General features: G+C 34.2%; 1 protein-coding gene across 1 annotated transcript in view; it reads right to left on the bottom strand.

Annotated features, from left to right (window-relative positions):
* Positions 1-479: 479 nt before the first annotated feature.
* Positions 480-23,310, bottom strand: part of APLF (aprataxin and PNKP like factor) — a 79,185-nt gene continuing 56,354 nt past the window's right edge. The window contains exons 7-10 of the mRNA XM_064363783.1: positions 22,621-22,946; positions 17,937-18,062; positions 2,088-2,134; positions 480-1,345 (exon numbers count right to left, since the gene is read on the bottom strand). Of these exons, the coding sequence (XP_064219853.1) occupies positions 1,140-1,345; positions 2,088-2,134; positions 17,937-18,062; positions 22,621-22,946 (705 nt within the window). The 3' untranslated portion in view covers positions 480-1,139. The remainder of the gene's footprint in view (positions 1,346-2,087; positions 2,135-17,936; positions 18,063-22,620; positions 22,947-23,310) is intronic.

Raw genomic sequence — 23,310 nt, 5'->3', positions numbered from 1 at the left:
TTTATTTATAAGTTCCTGTCGTGCTGCTGCCTTTTTTCAGAGATGTCCTGCCCAGCGAGGAGGTAGCCTAGTCACAGTCTGCCAGCAGAGGCATTGTTGAGCTGCTATGGGCTCTCCCCAGCTGCTGTGTGAACTTCCTTGCAGTTTTGTTTATAGGGGTATAGTGAGAACTGCCTCAGTAATGGTGGTCTGCCTCAGTAATGGCGGAGTGTCTCTGTAATGGCAGACTGCCTCAGTAGTGGTGGACTGTCTTGGTAATAGTGGATGCCCTTCCTCCCACAGAGCTGGACTGTCCCGGGACCAGCTGTGCTTGCTCTGAAACTCTCAATCCAGAGCATTTCAGATTGCTGGTCTTTGTGGGGGTGGGACCAGCAAAGCCAGTTCACCTGGCTCCCTGTTTCAGCCCCCATTTTTTCAGTTGAACAGGCGACTCTGTCTCCCAGGCGTTCCAGTCACGAGTTGAAACAGCGCCCAGATTTGTGTGAGTTTTTGTGCAGAGACCCACTGCACAAGCTGTGCCCACACACTGGAGATTCATGTTACTTTTACACCCGGGAATCTCCTGGTCTGTGGGCAGTAAAAATTTATTTGGAAATGCGGTGATCACTCACCCCTCTGCATTTTCGCTGGGAACTACAATCCAGAGCTGTTCCTATTCAGCCATCTTGGATCCTCCCTCCTGGCTGCATTTTTAAAAGCCTGGTTCTGCTTAAAGAATTACTTTAGTAACAATGAAAGACATATGTTTTCATGTAATTTGCCTGGTTATACTTGCAGAGCACTCCATAAAGATAATCTTTGGAAAAAATTTTAAAACAACCAAAGTTTTGTACAACCTATGGCTTTTACTTTTTATTACCAATATACAAAGCACATTAAAAGCATCCATTTTTACTCTACCTTCTCTGTCTTCCTATTTCCATATGCTTTAAGTAGGAAAAAAAAAGGGCAAGGCAACAAAATAAACTCCATCCACTATACTGAAGGCTGACATTTCAATGTCTCATTTGTAAAGAGTCAGTAGTAAAAGTCATTATCAAAAAAAGGAGAATAACTGTCGCTTAAGTACCTCCTTAGTTCATAAATGTTTTCCCAGAAAGAAGAAGTAAATGTAAGGTACATATGACTACAGAAATGAGTTATTTTTTTCTTTTCATAAACTTTTTTGCTTCTTTCAAAAGCTCTTCCATGTCTTCCTTCTCTTCATCTTCTTTTCCTGGTTCCCAGTCAGAATCTTCATCTGTTGGCTCATAGTCTTCTTCCTCATCATCTAGAAAGCTGTCATTCAGGTCATACTCATTGGGTTGCTCAACACTATCATTATCTTCATCTAAAACATTTCTCACTGAAAAACAGAAGACTGGTACACAACACAGCAATCACCACTCAACCTGGGATGATAGACATCTAACTATAAAATGTTTTCCTGCATCCAGAGAATTAATTTTACTAATGTATAGCTTACTACTACAAATTTCTGAAGGGCACTAAAATGATGCATTGCTTTTTATTATTCTAACTTTACCTACCATGAGGCTCCTGAAACTAAAATGGCCCATGATATTAATAACAATAGTTCCTTAATATCATAATCACATTCACAACATCCCATTTTCCCATGTGGCCCCTCATTGGAAGAGGAAACAGCCTTAGGATGGTAATGACCCCTCTAAAGACAGAATGAGGAAAAAAAATTGGGTCTTTGGGGACACTATTGACATTATTAATGAGCCAAAGCAATATAGCTTATCTAAATCCAGCCCTAGCTCTGGACATTTTAGTTACAGAAGCCAATTATCATTTAGGCCAGTTTGAGATTTTGTTTTCAGGTACTTGCAAACAAAAGAATCCTAAGAGATACAAGGGCAAATATATATTGTGGACAATGGGGAAAGCACTTACTATATAAAAGGTTCACAGTTGTGTTTATTTTTTAATATAAGAAAAATAATTAAAATCAGCAATTCAACAAATTCACAGCAGAGACTTAAAAAATAAAATTCATAATAAGTGGAAACTGTATCCAGGTTTAATGGGAGAATCATTTAAAGTTTTCATTTTGAGTTTCCTAAAGTAAAATTACTTACCTGGAAGCATACTATGTCTGTATTCTATCTTGTGCTGGGGATTCTTCCTGAAAGAAGAATGCAAAAATAAGAGCTAGTCTTCCAATTACTAAAAATTCATGACTATTTACACTAAACTACAATACTGAATAACTTACAAATAAACTTAGGACCCAATAGGCCTCTTATGAAAAAGCATTTGTTGTTTAATTACAATATTTCCTTTGTGCCTACGCCATGCCAAGTGCATTTCTGGATGCAAAGATAGAGTGATGAACAAGACGAAGTTCTTACTTCAAGAACTTACACCCTAGAAAGATGGAAAAGATAAAATATGTATTTCCAAAATATATACTTTTAAACTGTGATGTGTCACACATATAAAAATATAATATAAAATAGAATCCAAAACTCATGACACAAATATCAAATATGTATATAAGTATGTGTGTGTGTACAGTATTTAAAAATTCTAAGGCTCTCATTGAATCTAAAGAAAACAGTATTCTCTCAAAAGAACACCAATCATTTGTTATGAAAAAAAACACAAAAGTTAATTTTGTTGAGAAATTCAGATAACATATTCTGAAGTCAAACAGGAATTAGTGTTTAAAGATCTATTTTTAATTATATGTACTTATGGTACCTTCTGTTATTTTGTTAGTTAAACAAATGTTTGGGCACCCTATATGTACAAGACATTCTCCAAATGTCCCAGCAGTAAAATCTAAGTCAACAGGTTCATCATGACCAAACTGACTGATATCCCTCCCTGAGAGAACTGACAAAGCAGGGCTGGGGTACACTAACAATAGATATGTGCTGAGGTGACAATTTTCAAATATGCCTGTGTCATAAGTGATTATTTTTACATAACAAATATTCATTTGTTCATTCAGCAAGTATTGGCTGAATATTTCACTATATTCTGGCTCTAAACAGGCACCGAGGATAAAATATTTAACCAGATACACATTCTTGCCCCTAAAGAGACACAGTCTCGGGGCAGGAGCAAGACACACATTAAAGAAGCATTTTCTTCATTGAAAAATAAGAATATCCTCTGTGAAGATAGGAAATACTCATTATAATATATCTTTTAGGACACAGAAACTAAGTCAAGCCTTAAATCTTCTCTTTCTCAGGCTAAATAACATTTGTTCTTCTTTTTTTTTCCTTTTCAATAGGGCAAATAAAGCAATTTTTAAAAAAATTATATAACTTAGGTAAAATATCACTTTAATTTTTTCTATAAGTCCTCCCATTCAACTTTATAATTCCACATCTACTGCAACAGAGAAAAATGGCCAGTCTCAGGAAGTGACTCTCTAGCCCCAAACCTAGTCTGTGAGTCATAGAATGTAAATATGTACTAGGAATGATCTCAGAGTAGTTACTCCACCTCCTCCAGGTGACAGATGAGCAATGTGAGCCTAAGGAGATGAAGTTCATGCCCAGGGTTTGTGCTTTCCAACTTGGGTAATGATTATATTAAGACAGAGGTCCAGGCAAAATTATGAACTAAATTCTTAAAATATCTCTGCAATAATCAGGGGATTAAATGTTCCACTTATAAATTCCTTTATGAGTCTATTGTAAAAAAAAGTATCCAATTGCTCTTTTTCATCATTTAAAAAAGTATACACTGTTTTTAAAATATTTTATAATAAAAATTATACTTTAAAAATATTGTACTTTTTTCCCTGTGCCTTTGACACTATTGTGATATTAGAAACAAAGGAAAATAAATACTTTCTAATCACATAGAAGCATCTGCTTGAAAAATATTTGTTTTCTTGTTCCCAGCATTGCCTACTATCTTATACTTGCTCCAAATACTGACTTCCTTTATCTATCTATCTATCTATCTATCCATCCATCCATCCATCCATCCATCCATCCATCTTAGAGACAGGTCTTATACTCTGTTACTCAGGCTAGAGTGCAGGGCACAATTATAGCTCACTGCAGCCTCAAACTCTTGAGTTCAGGTGATCCTCCCACTTCAGCCTCTTGAGTACAGCTAGGACTGCAGGTATGAGTCACTGAGCCCATCCTAATTTCCTGTATCTCCATCATAATTTGTTGGGCAATAGGGAGTAATTATAAATACATAAATTTAAATTACTTGATAAAACCAAGAAAAATTGTGTTACTTTTAAAACCTGTGGTAATCATGAAATCTATTTTCCAAGATAGGTTTTAATTAGTGTTACTTTCAAGAGTTTCAGCTGATAACCCTGGAGTCTGTAATGCTATCCAATAGAATTTTTTATAATGAGGGAAATTTGCTCTGTGTTGTCCAATATAGAGCCACTAACTGTATGTGACTGTTAAGCCCTTGAAATATGGGTAATAAAGCTGAGGAAATGAATTCTAAATTTTATTTACTTAATCCAGATTTAAATGTAAACAGCCACATGTGGCTAGTGGCTATCATACTGGACAACAGTTTTATTTCAAAAATCAAGAAAAGGGAGATGCTCTCTCCCCAGCCAAGATTAATTACAATTAATCCTCTCAAAACCAACAAACAAACACCCTCTTTCTTAAGAAGTAATCCTCAAACAAGGTAAATATTTTATAGGTAGAAATGGCATTATTGAAAATATGAGGTCAGTGACTACAGTCAGAAAGACATTAGAATCCTAACTCAGCCACCTCCCTGTATGTTGTCTAAGCTTCAGTTTTCCCATTTGTAAAAGGGGGATAACAACAGAACCCATACTCACATGAAGCTGTTTTGAGGATTCATGAGATAATGCATAATAAGTCTTTAATCTAAGGGCTTGGCAGGTGGTAAATAAATAATGTTAGCCTTTGATCCATTCATTATTAGTTTAAGAAACAGTCATAGAATACTTATTACATGTCAGGCCTTGTGTCAGGTGTGACACTCATCCCTAATCTCTCTTCTTTTCCTACAATGTGAGCATTAAACACAGTGCAAAAGTGTAACTGCACAGTTAATTAAGGTCCTAATTCAACAGCTTTGAAAAGTGGAAAAAAGATTCTATACAAGATTGTGTGTTTAGCATAATTAACCCAAATTTGACCTTTCGATGAAAAAGAAATTCAAACAAACAAACAAACAAAAAAACCAAAAACTGGACAGTTTAGCTGTGATGAAGACAGTTGCTAACGAACAAAGCTATGGTGATGATTTGTGGGAAGATCTTTCCTACTGACCATGCTAGTGCAGGTCACTGACTTAAGTTCAGTCTTTGTTAAATATAATTAATGCTGGGCATCAGGAACAGAGAAAGATAAAAATGGGGAATATTAATACCAAAGATATTCTTCATCTTTACTTTAGGAAAAAAGTTACTGGCTGGGCATGGCGGCTTGTGCCTGTAATCCCAGCACTTTGGGAGGCCGAGGTAGGTGGATTATTTGAGGTTAGGAGTTCAAGACCAGCCTAACCAACATGGTGAAACCCCATCTCTACTAAAAATACAAAATAAGTTAGCCAGGTGTGGTGGCATATGCCTGTAATGCCAGCTACTCAGGAGGCTGAGGCAGGAGAATCGCTTGAACCCAGGAGGAGGAGGTTGCAGTGAGCCGAGATCACACCATTGCACTCCAGCCTGGGTGACAGAGCGAGACTCCATCTCAAAAAAAAAAAAAAAAAGTTACTAGTCATTTGTGAATCTTTTCAGTAACATTTTATTTTGAAAAAATTTCACACCTACTTTAAAAAGCAGGTAAGACTAGTACACTGAAATTCCATATAACTTCATCAAGAAAGTGTTAACATTCTACATGGGTGTCTTATTGTTATTATCTATGTATAATCATTTCAGATTATGGCTTTTTCTCCTTCTTTTAATATATGTTTGCTTCAGGTACCAAGCAGTCCTCTTTTCTTGCTTTGCCCTTAAGAGTTAAGTAGGATTATTGAAAAGTTAAATATGGCCTTAATTGTTTGCTACTAGAGCCTCCTTCAACGCTGCTTTAGAAATGCTCAGGTTAACTAAACTGCAGGCTTTTTTTAAAAAAAGTACAGTAATGAAACCTAGGGAGTTTGAGACTCAAGTATGATTTAAGCACCAAATACTGATTGAGAGACTGCTGACATCAGTTGTCAGGCTAGAAAGATTAAAAAGGAGAGCAACTTTTTAAAAAGAGAAAGTAAAGACAGGGTATCACAAAGTGGGGGAGTGGGGTTCAATCTTAAAGTTTCAGAAGGTAGTTCCTCATTCTCTATTATCTTGGAACACATTCACGGTTGCACTCACATGCACCATCGACATCCTCCAACCTCCTACTTAGGAAACAGCAAGCCATTTCAGAATAAATGAACAAATAACTATGAAAGAAGTGTTACATTTAATTATTCCAAAAAGGAAGAGCAGAAAATGTAATGTGAAATTTTATATTTAAAAATGGGAAAAAAATTTCAGACCCACATACAGGTTTTCATCCGCCTTAGAAGGTAAAAGTTGTTTCTTTGAGGATCTTCCATCCTTTCCTAGAACTTACTCTTTTCATAAAGACAGGTAAAAGACTGTAATGCAGAACAGAAGAAACTAGCTGAGGGGGTGTTTTTCAATTGGACACTGACCTTCCAACCTAAAGCAAAATAATTAATATCAATAAAATTTTGCTAGCTATTTCACTGAAACTGAAGGAAAAGAATATCTATGATAGGCCCCAAAGTTTCCTGTTGGGGTATTTATTCTCTTTGATGATAAACAGAACTCACAGAATAGATGGACTTTAACAAGAAAATGAGCCCAAACAGAAAAGATAGTTTATCACATGCAAAAGCACACACTCGAAAACAAATTTTAGATACGTTTGGTTTACATAAAAATTTAAACACTAAATTGAGTCTTCTGAATGCTAAATTCTTAAATTATCTTTTCCTTCAAGGTCCTTCATAATCTCAATGTCACTCTTTATTAGCAGCTCAATCTTTTGTTTCCACTCTTGGGGAGTATGTTGTGATTTTTCCCCATTCATAGGAATCTGTTCATAGCTTTTTTGGAAGTATATTCTTCTAACTCTGTACTACTACCTAAGTTCAAATCATATCTCTTTCATGAAAGTAACTTTGATAATACTGGAAAACAGATCCAGAATGTATTGTCTATATTTACCACTTGGTACCTACCACGTCATTTCTTGTTCTGTCATCTAAATTTTCAGCACACACACAAACATACACTTGCACATGTATGCATTATCTCGATCATCTGTCAAATAAGTGGCTGGAGAGCATAAGAGTTTTCTTAAACTTTTTAATATCTTTCATAGCACCTACAAAAGTGCCTTTCTCCAGCTGGTTTTCAATTACATTTTTCATAGATCATCTACTAGAATACAATAGACCTTTGTGCTTCGTGAATGTATTTTTTAAGTTAAGCTTACACGAGTTTTCAAAATGAGTTTTGTATCCTTTGACCAATACCTCTCCAACCCTCGCCCCCTCCCAGCCTTTAGTAACCACCATTCTACTCTCTGCTTCTATGAGTGGGAAGTTCTTAGATTCCACATATAAGTGATACCATGTGGTATTTGCTTTTCTGTACCTGGCATATTTCATTTAACATAATGTTCTCTAGGTTCATCTACCTTATCACAAACAATATCATTTCCTTCTGTTTTAAGGCTGAATTGTATTCCGTTGTGTATATATATACATTTTCTTTATCCCTTTATCCACTGATGGACACTTACATGGATTCCATCATTTGCAACACAAAGCAGAAGTTTAAAATTCTCATTGGTTAAAGTACAAAAAAGAGTATCTAATAGTTTCTGGACTAAAACTTTCTTGAGTTAATGCTAACACTTCTAATTTTTTATTTTTAGTAAAACCAAATCTATAGATTCTAATGATTTTCAGAAATCTACCCTTTGAAAAACAGTTTTTCTGTGGGATATATTCCAGAGAATGGCTATTCTCATTAGGTCGAAGAGACTGTCAATGTACTGAAATTGCTCTGCACTCACACCTATAAAGTTAATAATCAAAGTACTCATTGAATCTTCTTACACAAAGCCAAGACTAAAATATGTCAGAATTTCCTGCCATTAACAATGCATATCACTTCCTTGGGAAACAATGAAAATCTGACACTCATATTAATCAGATTCTATTGTAATCAGGTTCCTGAGACACAGATTGCTCAGCATTGTAATACACTTAGCTCTAGTCAATCAATCACTCAGGTCAACCAGAAACACTTAAGACATAAGATGCCACAGTGTCTTGGGCTTGTTCTCATCTGGCAATTTAAACTTTGGATCATTAGCATTATGTTGTGGAAGGAGCTCAGATTTTAGGATCAGAAGAGCTGAGCCTAAATTCAAACTACACTTTTTATTGGTTGTACAAGTTAGGGCAACTCCTTTGAACCAACTCTCTTTCCTCATCTGAAAAGAAGGGATAACACTGTCTACCTCATATAAGATTGTTCCAAGGGTTAGATAAAGTAGTGTGTATAAAAATCAGTAGGCTATTAAGCATTTTACAGATATCAGTTATTCAGATAGGCATAAAAATCAATTTTACTTTAAGATAATCAACAATGGCTAGAAATCCTACATGCTAGTAAGAGTCACTGTCAAATTAAATAGCTGAATTTTTCCTTCAATAATAAAATTTCCTACTGAATATTTTTCCTTGTCATATCTCACACCTTTATATAAGATTTTCTAACATCTGACTATGCATATTCCATTTTCAGAAATCAGTTATTTCATAATAAGGAAAAATATCTTTTGCATGTAACCCTAAGTCACAGCTAAATGGCAACTCTGTACAACTCATTGGGAAAATATGAGCATTTGAAATAACTTTCAAGGGCAATGCCAAATTCCACCAGATCTTTTTCCTAACAATGAAGGGGATTACTTAATCAGAGCTCATTCATAAAAGATTTACATCTGCCTTTTTCTCAAATGGCATTTTCTGTAACTCAGCTGGTCTCAAAATCCTTTTTGTTTTTTTCATCGTTGTTAATTATTAACAGTTTGAGATCTAAACATAAAGCTATACAACCATACCACATCAGAGTTTTGTGAGCTGTTACATTTTAAAATATGTATTTTCAAAAACAATATTCTGATTTTAATGATGCAGTTGCATAAATAACAAAAACTTTAGGTAAAACTGTAAAAGGAACACAGTAGTTCATAAATTTTTCCATTATGACAGTTATAAATATTTGTAATTATAATGAACCATGGAAAATTTGACCCTTTCTAATATTTCCTGATGATGTTCCTACAAACAATGTTTAAATAGAAGTAAATAAAACAGTCATATTACCATCCATTTCACTCAAATTGCCTATCAATAAAAATTCACTGAATATCTACTATATGCCAAGCACTGTTCTAGGTTCCAGAGACTCAGTCAGTAGTAAACAAGCAGACAGTCTCTGCTTTCATCATGGGGTTTATAAGCTGGTGGATAAGACAGGGAAACAAATATATATTTATAATTTCTGGAAGTGATTGTTATAAAGAAAAATTAAGCAAGGGATATAGTGACTGGACGTATTTAGGTAGAGAGGTCAGAGAAGGGCATTTCCGAGGAAGTATATCACATACATACCTAAAGGAAGAATACTCCAGGAAGAGGAAACAGCAAATGTCTTTACATTTGCTAAGGCCCCTAACAAGCTAGGGTACTGGGTAAAAAAAAAAAAAAACATATTATAGGAAGCCACTGGAAAGTTATGAGTAAGAAGATAACATGAAATGACACATTTAAAGAAGTGCTCTGGTTGCTATGTAGAGAATTAACTACAGGAGGACAAAAGATAAAACAGAGATATTGGGAAACTACTACAGTATTCCAGGCAAGAGAGGATGGTAGTTATGACTGAGGTGTTAGAGGGCAAAGGAAGAGGACCTAAGAAATGATCAGGTTCCTAATATATTTTAAAGGTTGAAATGGCAAGAAATATTGATAGATTGAATGAGGGATATGAAGGAAAGAGAAGAATGGGTGGTTCTTGCTAGTGCGCCTGAATACTATGTGAATGGTGGAGTCATTCATTTATAGAGGTAAAGAACACTTGAGAAAGAGTTGTTTTCATAAGAAAAATCAAGAGTTCTGACTTAGAGGTGGTAAGTTTGAGCTACCTATTATACAATCAAGTAGAGGCATTTAAACATATGAATCTGGAACCATTAAATTGAATTAGCTCACCTAAGAAATAAAAACAGAAAGAAAGAGATCTGACAACTGAGTCCTGTGGCTCTATAATATTTACAAACAGGGAAGAAGAAGAAGAGACAGCAAAGGCGGCTAAGGAAGGGTAGCCAGGCATATAACTGAGCTGACTTTATGAATATGAAGATACAGCTCTCTGCTCTAGATTTCTCCACAGTGAATCAAGATCTCTAGAGCAATCCAACTCTGTGCTTTTTATGTTTTCACAAGAAACTGAAACCCAGGAAAAACAACTAGCTGATGCAGTCATGCTACAGAATTAGCATAACCATCACTAGAACCTAAGTCTGCTAATTTAAAAACACCATCATTTCATCGTAAAGAAGTACCTAAAGATTAACTAGACAGTGGTAGCAATAACAGAATAATAGTTTTTAGTTTTATTTACTTCCAAAGTTTTGCTAACTTAACATCATGGTTTTAAATGAACCTAAAAAACTGTTTGAAAACCAAACACCATATGTTCTCACAAGTGGGAGCTGAACAATGAGAACACATGGACACATTGGGGGAAACAACAAACACTGGGTCTTGTCGGTGGCGGGTGGTAGGGGTGCAGGCGAAGGGAGAGCATCAGGAGGAAGAGCTAATGGATGCTGGGCTTAATACCTAGGTGATGGGTTAATCTGTGCAGCAAACCATCATGGCAAATGTTTACCTATGTAACAAACCTGCACATCCTGCACATGTATCCCAGAACTTAAAATAACAGCTGAAGAGAAAAAAAAAAGAACTGTTTTACATCAGCTCCTAGATCAGTAAATAGCACATTTGAGATGCTCAATATTTACCAAGTGAAGAAATGAACATACCATATTTTTGTCCTATCAAAACAAAATAGGTTATCTTGCATTTTTGAAATTCAATTTCTATTTTAAAACCTGAAACAAAACCACAAATCCCTTATTATCAATTATCTAGGTCTCAAAATCTAGGAGAAAAAGAAAAATGTTTAAATATTGTCTTTATTAATATTAAACAAGTAAACCAGCATAAAATAGTGAAAAGTACTCACTTTGTTACCGGATAATCACTACAATTTACTAAGTATGCCAAAAGAACTGTGAAAATTTTTGTATATGTATAATTAACAGTAAATATAACAAAGAACAAATTTATTATTATGAAAATAATTGCTCATTTAAATAAATGAAAAAGAAAAACAAAACCACAGAAGACATTCCAGTACATTTTGTCAAGGCTACATGAATATAATTGATGCTGTTACAGTAATTTCTAAATGGAGTTTAAACAATATTATAGCCAAGTCTTATATAAAACTGTGAAGCAAGTAATTAATATTTAAGATAATTTTTTCCAAGATCATATTCTTATACACAATTAAAGAACTGTAAGCATGGCAAATGATGGTAAGTTACTTTCTATATATGCAGAACCTATAAAAATGGATTCAGGTGCTACCAACTTTGACTATTCTTTTTTTTTTTTAGATGGAGTCTCGTTTTGTTGCCCAGGCTGGAGTGTGCTGGTGCAATCTCAGCTCACTGTAACCTCCGCCTCCTGGGTTCAAGTGATTCTCCTGCCTCAGCCTCCCAAGTAGCTGGTACTGCAGGGGTACATCACCACACTGATTAATTTTTGTATTTTTTTTTCTTGAGACAGAGTCTCACTCCGTCACCAGGCGCCAGGCTGGAGTGCAGTGGCGTGACCTCGGCTCACTGCAAGCTCCGCCTCCCAGGTTCAAGCAATTCTCTTGCCTCAGCCTCCCGAGTAGCTGGGACTACAGGCGTGCACCACCACGCCCAGCTAATTTTTTAATATTTTAGTAGAGACAGGGTTTCACCATGTTGGCCAGGACGGTCTCAATCTCTTGACCTCGTGATCTGCCCGCCTTGGCCTCCCAAAATGCTGGCATTACAGGTGTAAGCCACCATGCCCAGCAAACTTTGACTATTCTTAACTATAAATAAATTGATAGCATCACATGACTGATTCTGAAAATCTTAACTACCTGACAACTAGAGGCCTCCTTATGAAGATCTATCTATTTTTGCTAATGAAATATAATGTGGATTTACACTAAACAACACACGTTCTTATTTTTTGTTAAGTGGTTTCTAAAAATCATTATCTTGCAGCTTGAAGTATACATCTACAGATATACTCAGCCCTCATAGTGGGATTCAGCATCTGCAGATTCAACCAACTGCAGATTGAAAATGTAGTTAGGCCTACAATGGTGGCATCCTTACTGAACATGTATAGACTTTTGCTTCTTGTTATTATTTCCTAAACAATACAGTACAATAACTATTTACATAGTATTTACATTTTGTTAAGAATTATAAGGAATCTAGGGATTATTTAAAGTACATGGAAGGATGTATGTAGGATATATGCAAATATCATACTATTGTACACAAGGGACTTGAGCATCCCCAGATTTTGGTATGCCCTGGGGTCCTGGAACCAATCCCCCGCAGATACCAAAGACAGTCTGTACTTTCTGTCAATTAAGATAACATTACGACAACTTGGAAAACTTCTCAAAAATAAAAGAGGAACTAGCAAAAAATTTTAGGTCATACCAGGATCAGCAAATAACAAAAAATAATTAATTTACTCATTATCATATATATGTGCTTGTGGCAAAACATTGTGTTTTTCACACAACACAGGCCACGTTACAGATTTAATATTACACTGAGAGAACTTATAGCTGATAACTGACACACCTCCTTAAGTCATCCCTCTTAGAAGACATTATAATTTAAAAATATATAAGACACTAGCTTCTGAAAGACATCAAGACACCAACATTTTATTTGCATGACACATGGCAGCCTAAGGTTTTGTAATCCAAGGCAATGTACATGAGTTTGACTTTACATTCTTACTCCAAGTTGGTTGAAAACAGACTCTATTCATATCAGTGTGTTTATATTCTAAGGTATGTGCTTACTTCAAAAAATAAGAACAGGAATACACACTGCATAAAATCCTATTATTCATCAGAGGAACTAAATGAGTCAGAGGTAGGAAGAGCAATCACTGGACGTTAAGTATCTAATGTTCTAGTTCAGACAAGTGCCTTAAACTAATGAAATCCATTAAACTGAGTGAGTATTCTGACAAACAGCAGTGGACAGCACAAAAAGAATAAATTCGTTGACAGGCAAGACACTTCATTTTTTAATTAAATTTTTTTATTTCCATAGGTTATTGTGGAACTAGTAGTATTCAGTTACATGAGTAGGTTCTTTAGTGGTGATTTGTGAGATTTTGGTGTACCCATCACCCAAGCAGTATACACTGCACCTAATTTGTGGTCTTTTATTCCCCACACCCTTCCCACCCTCTCTCCCTGAGATCCCAAAGCCCATTGTGTCTTTCTTATGCCTTTGCATCCTCATAGCTTAGCTCCCACATATGAGTGAGAACATACAATGTTTGGTTTTCCATTCCTGAGTTACTTCACTTAGAATAATAGTCTCCAGTCTCACCCAGGTCGCTGCAAATGCCATTAATTCATTCCTTTTTATGGTTGAGTTGTATTCATATATATATACACACACACATATACACACACACACATATACATATATATGCACACACACACACATATGTATATATGTGACAGGCAGATCACGAGGTCAGGAGTTTGAGACCAGCCTGACCAACATGTGAAACCCCATCTCTACTAAAAATACAAAAATTAGCTAGGCATGGTGGCGCATGCCTGTAATCCCAGCTATTCAGGAGGCTGAGGCAGGAGAATCACTTGAACCCAGGAAGTGGAGGCTGCAGTGAGCTGAGATTGCAACACTGCACTCCAGCCTGGGCAACAGAGCAAAACTCCATCTCAAAAAAAATGTAAATGGACTAAGTACTCCACCTAAAAGGCAAAGACTACCAGACTGGATGAAAAAGAAAAACCAATGAACCAACTATATGCTCTTTATAAGAGACATGTTTTAAATATAAGAACACATGTTAAAACTAAAAGGATTAAAAAAGATATTACACAAACACTAACCACATAACCTGGGGTAGTTACATTATAAACAATTTTTAGAACTGATATCTGATCAACTCTCTAGTTCAAACTATAAATTTTTAGGAAATACAGGAGAACCTGAATACATCCTGAAAATACAATCAACAAAGTGTGAATGATGGAATCCTCTTCAGAACAAATGATTAGCTTTCTTCAACAAATATATAGCAAGGAAAAAAATAAAGAGAAACCTACTGATTAAATAAATTATGAGACATGGCCACCTTTTGCCATATAGAACTTAAGCAGATGCTAATTCAGATAAACTGTAAAAAAAAAAAAAAAAGACACTATAGGGAAATATAGATATCTGACAGGATACTGAATAATATTAAAGATTTATTTAATAACAGTGTTATGGTATGTTTTTAGACAGTATATTTACAGATACACACTAAGATACTCATAGATAAAATGGGATAAAAAGATACAAGGTTAGGTATTTGCTTCAAAATAATACAGGAATGGGGTAGCAAGTAGTTTAGGGGGTAGATGAGACAATATTGGCCATGAGTTGGCAACTGCACAAACTCGGTGGTGGCTTCACTGGAACTTATTCTACATTCTCTTCACTTGTATTTATGGATAAAATTCTCCATTACAAAAGTTTTTTTTCTAAACAAATGAAAAGGCACATCACCACTGTGCCATAAATTACGTACAATATGAGCTATCAAAGGTGGCTTTGTTCCAAATATATAAAAAATATATACAAATATGTTTGTTCTACAAGTACATCTCAACATTGTTTTATCAATACTTGGCACTTGATTCTTTGGAAAATATTTTTTGAATAAATAAATAGGAGAAAACAGTTACTTCAAGGTGATATTTTTACATGTGTATGGATGTGTGTGTAATTTCCCTGATTAATGAAACTGAGTACTTTTTCATATGTTATTAATATTTGGATTTGCTTTTGGGCAAAAAACCTATGTATATTACTAAGCAAAAGCAATAGCAAGTTAAAATATTGTTTCATTGCTCTAGATATATGCTACTGTCAGTTATGTGGGTTGTAAACATATTTTTTCTTACTCTGTGCTTTGTTTTTACTCTCTTAATGTGGTGGACTGATGCATTAAAAACACCTTACTTTTAATGTAGTCAAATAATTAAATGTTTTCCATTTTAATTACCGCTTTTTTGTTTCTTATTTTAGAAAATAATCCCTTCTCTGAGATCATGAAACAATTCCCTTCTATTTATTTTTAAAGCTTTATTATTTTGTTTTTTACATTTAGTACTATGAGTCATTTGAAATTCAGTTTTTGACTATGATGTGATATAAGGATCCAGTTTTATTTTTTCTTCAGATGAATATTACTTATCCCCTCATAATTAATTGAAAAAATTCATTTTTCTCAATACCTGCAATGTCCCTTTTCATAATTATGTCACCTTATATGTATAAGTCTATTTTGAAGTACCATTCTGTTCTGGTCATGTTACTTGATCTTTGTGCCCATACCACACTGCCTTAGTAACTATAAAGTATAACACATCCTGCCACCTATTCTTCATTATGTATGATTGTCATAGCTATTTTTATCCTTTGTAATCCATATAAATTTTAGAATCACATTTGGAATTTCTATATAAAAGCTATTATGATTTTGAATCAGTTTGTATACACATCCATTGAGGAAAATTGGTATTTTGACACTAGTGGATAATTCAATCATGAACATTTTGATCTTCATAATTATTTAGCTCTTTCTAAAAAATATTTTCTCATTTTACATTTAAAGTTTTATAGCTTTCTTCATAGAGGACTCTATAGCTTTTATATTTATTCCTAAGGACTTCTTACTTTTTGATGTTGTTATAATCTTTTTAAATTTTTATTTTCTTACTGGTTAATGTTGGACTATAGAAATATAATTGGTTTTGTATATTGATTTTTCTATCCAATAACCTTCCTAAGCACTTATTAAGTTTATAATTCATCAGTGGGCCAGTTTGTCTTTACTGCATATACAATAATGCCATCTGTTAACACAAAATTTTATTTCTTCCTTTGCAATCCTTATACATTTTCCTTTTCTTATTTTAGTATACTGTCTTGAATCTCCATATAATGATGAACAGAAGTGGTAATAACAGGCATTCCTGTATCATTTCTGATTTCAGAAGGGAAATTTTTAATATTTTACTTTAAGTATAATATTTGCTATAAGTTTTTTGTAGATATTCTTTTTGATAATGAAGTTCCCTTCTATTCCTACTTCGTAAAAAGTTTTTTTCATAAATGAATGCTGATTTTGGTTTGTCAGGTTTTTTCTTTCCAATCATCTATGGAGATGACTTTTCTACTTACTCTGATGACATGGTAAATGATATTATTTTTTAATGTCAAAACATGCATTCCTTAGATAAACCACAGTTGGTCATATTATATTTTCCTTTTTATTTATTGCTTGATTCTCATAACATTTCTCCCCTCTCAGGATGTTTACAACTATGTTCAAAAGTAAGCTTATCCTGTAATTTTTTATTCTTATATTATTCTTGCTAGGTTTTGGTATCAAGCTTGTACTGGTCTCACATCATGAACTGGGAAATACACACTCTTTTAGTTTCTTTGGAGTAGTTTGTGTAAAAATGAAGTGCTTCCTCTTTAAATGTTTGTTAGAACTTGCCATTAAAACCAAACAGATCTATCATTTCTTTGGTGGAAAGCTTTAAATCATGTATTCAATTTCTCTTACATTAACTCTATTTTCAATTTTTTCTTGTATATGTTTCTTAAAGTTGTACTTTTCTAAGAATTTGTTAATTTCTCCAAAAATTTTCAAGTTTATTAGTACAGTTGATCATAATGAACACTTACCTTTCTAAAAAAGTGTAAGCCTTTTTCCTTTCTGGTCCCAGAAACTTACTTTGTCTTCTCATTGAATACCACAATCATAGAAATAGCAACAACTTCAAATAGCCCAGTAGGTTCAGCAATTTGTATTTAAAAATATCTAAGAAATATGGCTATCTGGAATTAAAGCTCTCTAAAGCTGAAATCACTAATTCTTTCTTTGGTAGTCTGTTTCATTTCAAGTTCATTCATTTATTAAGCAAAGTTGCAAGATACAAGGATAAGAGTCCTTGCTGTCAAGATACTTGCTACCTGTAGGAAGAGACGTTTCTGATAAAGAAAGAAACATAATCTCATGAAATAAATCCTACTCTGTGCATGATAAAGACATGGACAAGATGCCATGAAAACTGAGAGGAGAGGTATTCTTACTCTTCTTTTAGAATTGTATTTTATGAGTTGGCAAGAATAGTGTAGTAATAAAAGTTGAGGAAGCAGAGGGATGCAGAGATAACATACAAAATGGATTTATGTGTCACACTTAGGACATGTAGAGTGAATAGAGTGTATGTTGGGGTAGCATCAACAGCTCTTAAGTGATCTAATTTGCATTTTAGAAAGTAAGAAATAAGAAAAAATTTCAGGCATTTGTAAGATGTGTAACTTCAGTAATTTAGAATTATCCAAAAGAAAGATAATCCTACCCATTACCAAAATGAAAACCTGTAATCTACAGAAGTTTAAAAATGAAAATTAAAAGGCTTGACATAACAAGCTGCTGTCAGTTTCTCCCAGATAAATAACAGAGATAAGAAAGAAAAGGAGTATAGGCAAACATTTCAGTTTCTATACCTATAACAGGATGGTCCGTAGGGACATTCAGGCCGGTCATCAGTCTCATCTTGGCCCACAATTTGTACACCTCCATAATCACTATCACCAGGATGACTAAAACATTGAAAATGAACAGGATTCATCCTAGGAGGGCAACAAACAAACTTTCAGAAAAAATAAATAGAACAGTCTAGATTTATAGTGGATATAGCAGAAAACCAGGCAATCCACATCTGGCTATTCCTGAACATAAACCAACATGCTACATTAATGACATAAGCATACATTATAGCAACATGTTAAATTGATGACATAAAGTTGATGATATCAGCTCAGTACAGGATTCTTACAGTAACATAATACATTTCTGGTGTCATGTGATAAGACATGAATATCAGTAGACAACTTGCAAACATTATTATATATAGAACACATATGTATGTAGCATATAATATAAATATCATAAGCATATATAGCTTTTCAAAACTTTTGATAAAATGAACACACACATTGTAACCTTTGCTAAGATAAAAAACAGAACATTTCCAACATCCTAGAAAGGTCCCATGTCCCCTCTTCCAATCACTAAACCCATTTTACTACACAAAGGTAACCATACTAACTTCTAAATGTGTTTTTCAAACTTTTCAGTCTCACGACTCTTTTATACTCAAAAAATGATTAAAACTCCAGAGAGCCTTTGTTTACATAGGATATTTACCCTATTAGAAATTAAAAATGAGAAATTGAAAAAAATACATTTATTGACTTAAATAGAAAAATAATAAACCCTTTACATACGATCATAATAACATATCTTAACATAAATAATTCTTAATTTTCAAGAAAAAATTCATGGCAATGTTGTTTTATATTATGGAAATTTATTTAATCTCTGCTTTAGAGAAGACATTTGGCTTCTCATGCCTGCTTCTGCATTCAATCCATTAACAACAACACATACCATGTGGCCTCTGGGAAACTCCACCGTACAACTGTGAAAGAGTAAATTACAGTAAAAAAAGGCATTCACGAAAAGTCACAGTACTATTATGAAAATATGTTTGTGTCGGTTGTGGTGGCTCACACCTATAATCCCAGCACTTTGGGAGGCCAAGACGGGTAGATCACTTGAGGTCAGGAGTTCAAGACCAGCCTGGTCAACATAGTGAAACCCCACCTCTACTAAAAATACAACAACTAGCTCGTGTGGTGGCACATGCCTGTAATCCCAGCTACTCGGGAGGCTGAAACAGGAGAATCGCTTGAACTTGGGAGGCAGAGGTTGCAGTGAGCCAAGATTGCACCCCTGCACTCCAGCCTGGGCAACAGAACAAGACTCCATCTCAAAAAAATGAAAAAAAAAAGAAAAGAAAATACTTTTGACCTAATAGATTTCTTAAAAGTGTTCTGGGGACTTCCAGGGTTCTCTGGATCATACTTTAAGAAGTGATATTATAAAACAACAGATCAGTATTGTCTGCCTTTGAACTTAAATGAAAATATACACTAGTATGCATTTCTTTGAACCTGCCCTTTTATGTTTATATGATTAATTTCTGATGTTACATGTAGCAGTTAAGTACACTTTCATTACTATGTAGTAATATCATCATTCATTTGACAATGCTATTATACTTTACCCATTTTACTACTGATAAACTTTTGAGTTCATTTCAGGTATTGACTTTTATAAATAATACTGCAATGAGCATTCTAGTATAAGCCTTTTGATGCACATCTATACACATTTTCCCAGGGATATTTGTTACTGGGATACAAAAATATATTTATTTTTAAATGTTCATTTTGAATTGAATGACTGTCTTAACTTCATTTATTAATTTAGTTTATCTTAAGATTATTCTGAATTTTCTCTTATTTCATGTACATGGAGGGGAAGAATCAATATTGTGAAAATGACCATACTGCCCAAAGTAATTTATAGATTCAATGCTATTCCCATCAAGCTATCATTGACAGAATTATTAAAAAAACTACTTTAAATTTCATATGAAACCAAAAACAGAGCCTGTATAGGCAAGACAATCTAAGCAAAAAGAGCAAAGCTAGAGGCATCACACTACCCGACTTCAAACTATATCATAAGGCTAATGTAACCAAAACAGAATGGTACTGGTACCAAAACATATATAGACCAACGGAACAGAAGAGAGGCCTCAGAAATAACACCACACATCTACAACCATCTGATCTTTGACAAACCTGACAAAAATAAGCAATGGGGAAAGGATTCCCTATTTAATACATGGTGTTGGGAAAACTGGCTAGCCATATGCAGAAAACTGAAACTGGACCTCTTCCTTACACCTTATACAAAAATTAACTCGAGATGGATTAAAGACTTAAATTTAAGATCTAAAACCATAAAAACCCTAGAAGAAAACCTAGGCAATACCATTCAGGACACAGGCACGGGTAAAGACTTCATGACTAAAACACCAAAAGCAATGGCAACAAAAGCCAAAATTGTCAAATGGGATCTCATTAAACTAAAGAGCTTCTGCACAGCAAAAGAAACTATCATCAGAGTGAACAGGCAACCTACAGAATGGGAGAAAATGTTTGCAATCTATCCATCTGACAAAAGGCTAATATCCAGAATCTACAAGAAACTTAAACAAATACCATCTCACACCAGTTAGAATGGTGATCATTAAAAAGTTGGGAAACAGATGCTGGAGAAGACGTGGAGAAATAGAAATGCTTTTACACTTCTACACTGTTGGTGGGAACATAATTAGTTCAACCATTGTAGAAGACAGTGTGGCAATTCCGCAAGGATTTAGAATCAGAAATACCATTTGACCCAGCAATCTTATAACTGGTATATACCCAAAGGATTATAAATCATTCCACTATAAAGACACATGCACATGTATGTTTATTGAGGCACTGTTCACAATGCAAAGACTTGGAACCAACCCAAATGCCCATCACTGATAGACTAAACAAAGAAAATGGGACACACATACACCATAGAATACATGGATGAAGCTGAAAACCATCATTCTCAGCAGACTAGCACAGAACAGAAAACCAAACACTGCATGTTCTCACTCATAAGTGGGAGTTGAACAATGAGAACACATGGACACAGGGAAGGGAGCATTACACACCAGGGTCTGTCGGGGTGGTGTGGGGCAAGGGGAAGGATAGCATAAGGAGAAATACCTAATGCATGTGGGGCTTAAAACCTAAATGGGTGCAGCAAACCACCATAGCACATGTATACCTGTGTAATAAACCTGCACGTTCTGCACATGTATCCCAGAACTTGATGTATAATTTAAAAAGAGATTATTCTGAATTTTCAAAATTATACAATCATGTCATCTGTACATAATTACAGTTTTATATCTTCCTTTCCACTCTACATTAGTTATTCCTTTTTCTTCCCTTAGTGTATGCTAAGTATATGCTTAGTGGGGTTATGATCTCTATTGCAATGTTGAATAGGAGTGGCAATAGTAGACATACTGGGTTAGTTCCAATATCATGGGAGAAACTTTAATATTTCGCTATTAAGCATGAAGTTAGCTGCTGGTTTCTGTAGATATTCTTTATTAAACTGAAGAAGTATTTTCTATTCTTATATTATTAAGAATTTTTTGATAAATGGGATGTTGAATTTTATCAAATGGCTTTTCTCCATTGAGATGATCATTATGAATTTTTTCTTTTAAACTGTTATGAACTGAATTGTTCCCTACCTCCCAAAATTGAACTGAATCAGTTGCCTTTCATGCAAAATTTCAAGATATAATATTTATGCCTTTTAAAAGGCATAAATCAGAACTATTCAAATTGAAAAATATGAGTTATTCAAGTGCTAAAATGGCAATACATTTTAAAGAGAAATAATATGAATGTGAAATTAACAGAATATGCTAAAATATACTATTGCAACAAAGATATCCATCTTCTAGAAAATCCTGCTATAGGCTTTTAAGATACAGTGGGGGAATTAAATGTTTTATATGTACACATGCTAACTAATGTCTTATTGACACAGAAGACAATAATCTACTGGAATGCATTGCTAGAATATTTTGGTTTGCCAAGTTAGAATGGCAAATAAATCTTTCTGAAATAGGGTTATGTAATTATAACATGTTGCTGTAAACACTATGGATGAAATTATAGCTAAAACTAAGAGATCATAATTTGAATTCTCAAAATAAGAAATTAGAATATACAGAGCAACGTAAATAAATGAAGCAAGTATAGGAACAACCATCAATCCAGGATTATTATATTCAGTTGTTTCAGAGGGTACCATGATGATTCAAAGCACCATTAGAAAAATATAAAGAAAAATGCACATGTATGAGTAACACACCTAAACACAACCTAAAATTATAGTTATACTGTATACAACAACTACTTAGGAAGCCATCTCTCTAATATCTAAGAAGAGATTAAATAACAGGTATTTAGGTCTGAGGGATTCAGTTTTCATGTCTGGATTCCTCAGTATTCAAATCTTCACATTAGTAAGCATGTCTAGAAAATACACTGAGAAGGTACAAACAGTAGAAACATGATTAAAGCCCCTAACCTTTAGGCCAGTGGGTTTTATCAGATTTTTAATACACAGTAGCATGTATCTACATAGTTACATGCTATCAAAATAATGGAATTAAATGCTACTAAAATGCTATTAAAAAATTCATTTTACCTATAGCAGTTTGCCCCATACATGCAGGATGTCCTCTTGACCTTGTTTTCTTCAGAATCTTGTAGAACTGAATTGGAGGGATTAGAGGTGGACTCAGGATGAGACCCTTGAGACTCATCCCGGAATGACTCGCCCTGGGCACTCAAACAATTCTCAAAACGGCTCACTGCCTCATCTTCTTTATGTGGTTTTCTTTTGGTGGCAATTTTACATTTAGAAACTTTACCAAGTTCCTCTATTGGAATTTTATTTCTCTGTGTATTAGTCTTAATATTAGTCATCTCTGCATTACTTAATGTGACTGCAGAAAATGATTGTGGCATTTCCTATAAAACAAATATGAAAAACATCAGAAATAAATGAAACATCTTTAAAAAGAAACTCAAGCATATCAGCACAAAACTACAAGATCCATGCAAAATGTAAACTTAAAACTTCAAGATTAACATTTTAAAGTCATTAAATGCCACTCTTTTCGGTTCTTAGTTTAATAACTTAAAACTTTTTAGTTATTAAAAAAGAAATTTACAGTTGTATTAAACCTTTACAATCATGTCAAATCTTCAGTGAAAAATAACAAGAAAATACAATAAAATATGAGAAGACATCTGCTTTCATTAAATGTAATCTTTAATATCTTTTAAATGTCACTGTTCAACAATACGTCATGTTCAACAATGTGTCATGTTC

This window comes from Aotus nancymaae, unplaced genomic scaffold, assembly GCF_030222135.1.
Source record: "Aotus nancymaae isolate 86718 unplaced genomic scaffold, 86718_ANA_hifiasm-v0.15.2.pri h1tg000057l, whole genome shotgun sequence".
NCBI lineage: Eukaryota > Metazoa > Chordata > Mammalia > Primates > Aotidae > Aotus > Aotus nancymaae.
Note: the sequence above shows the minus strand (reverse complement) of the source record. Positions and strands in the feature narration are given on the sequence as shown.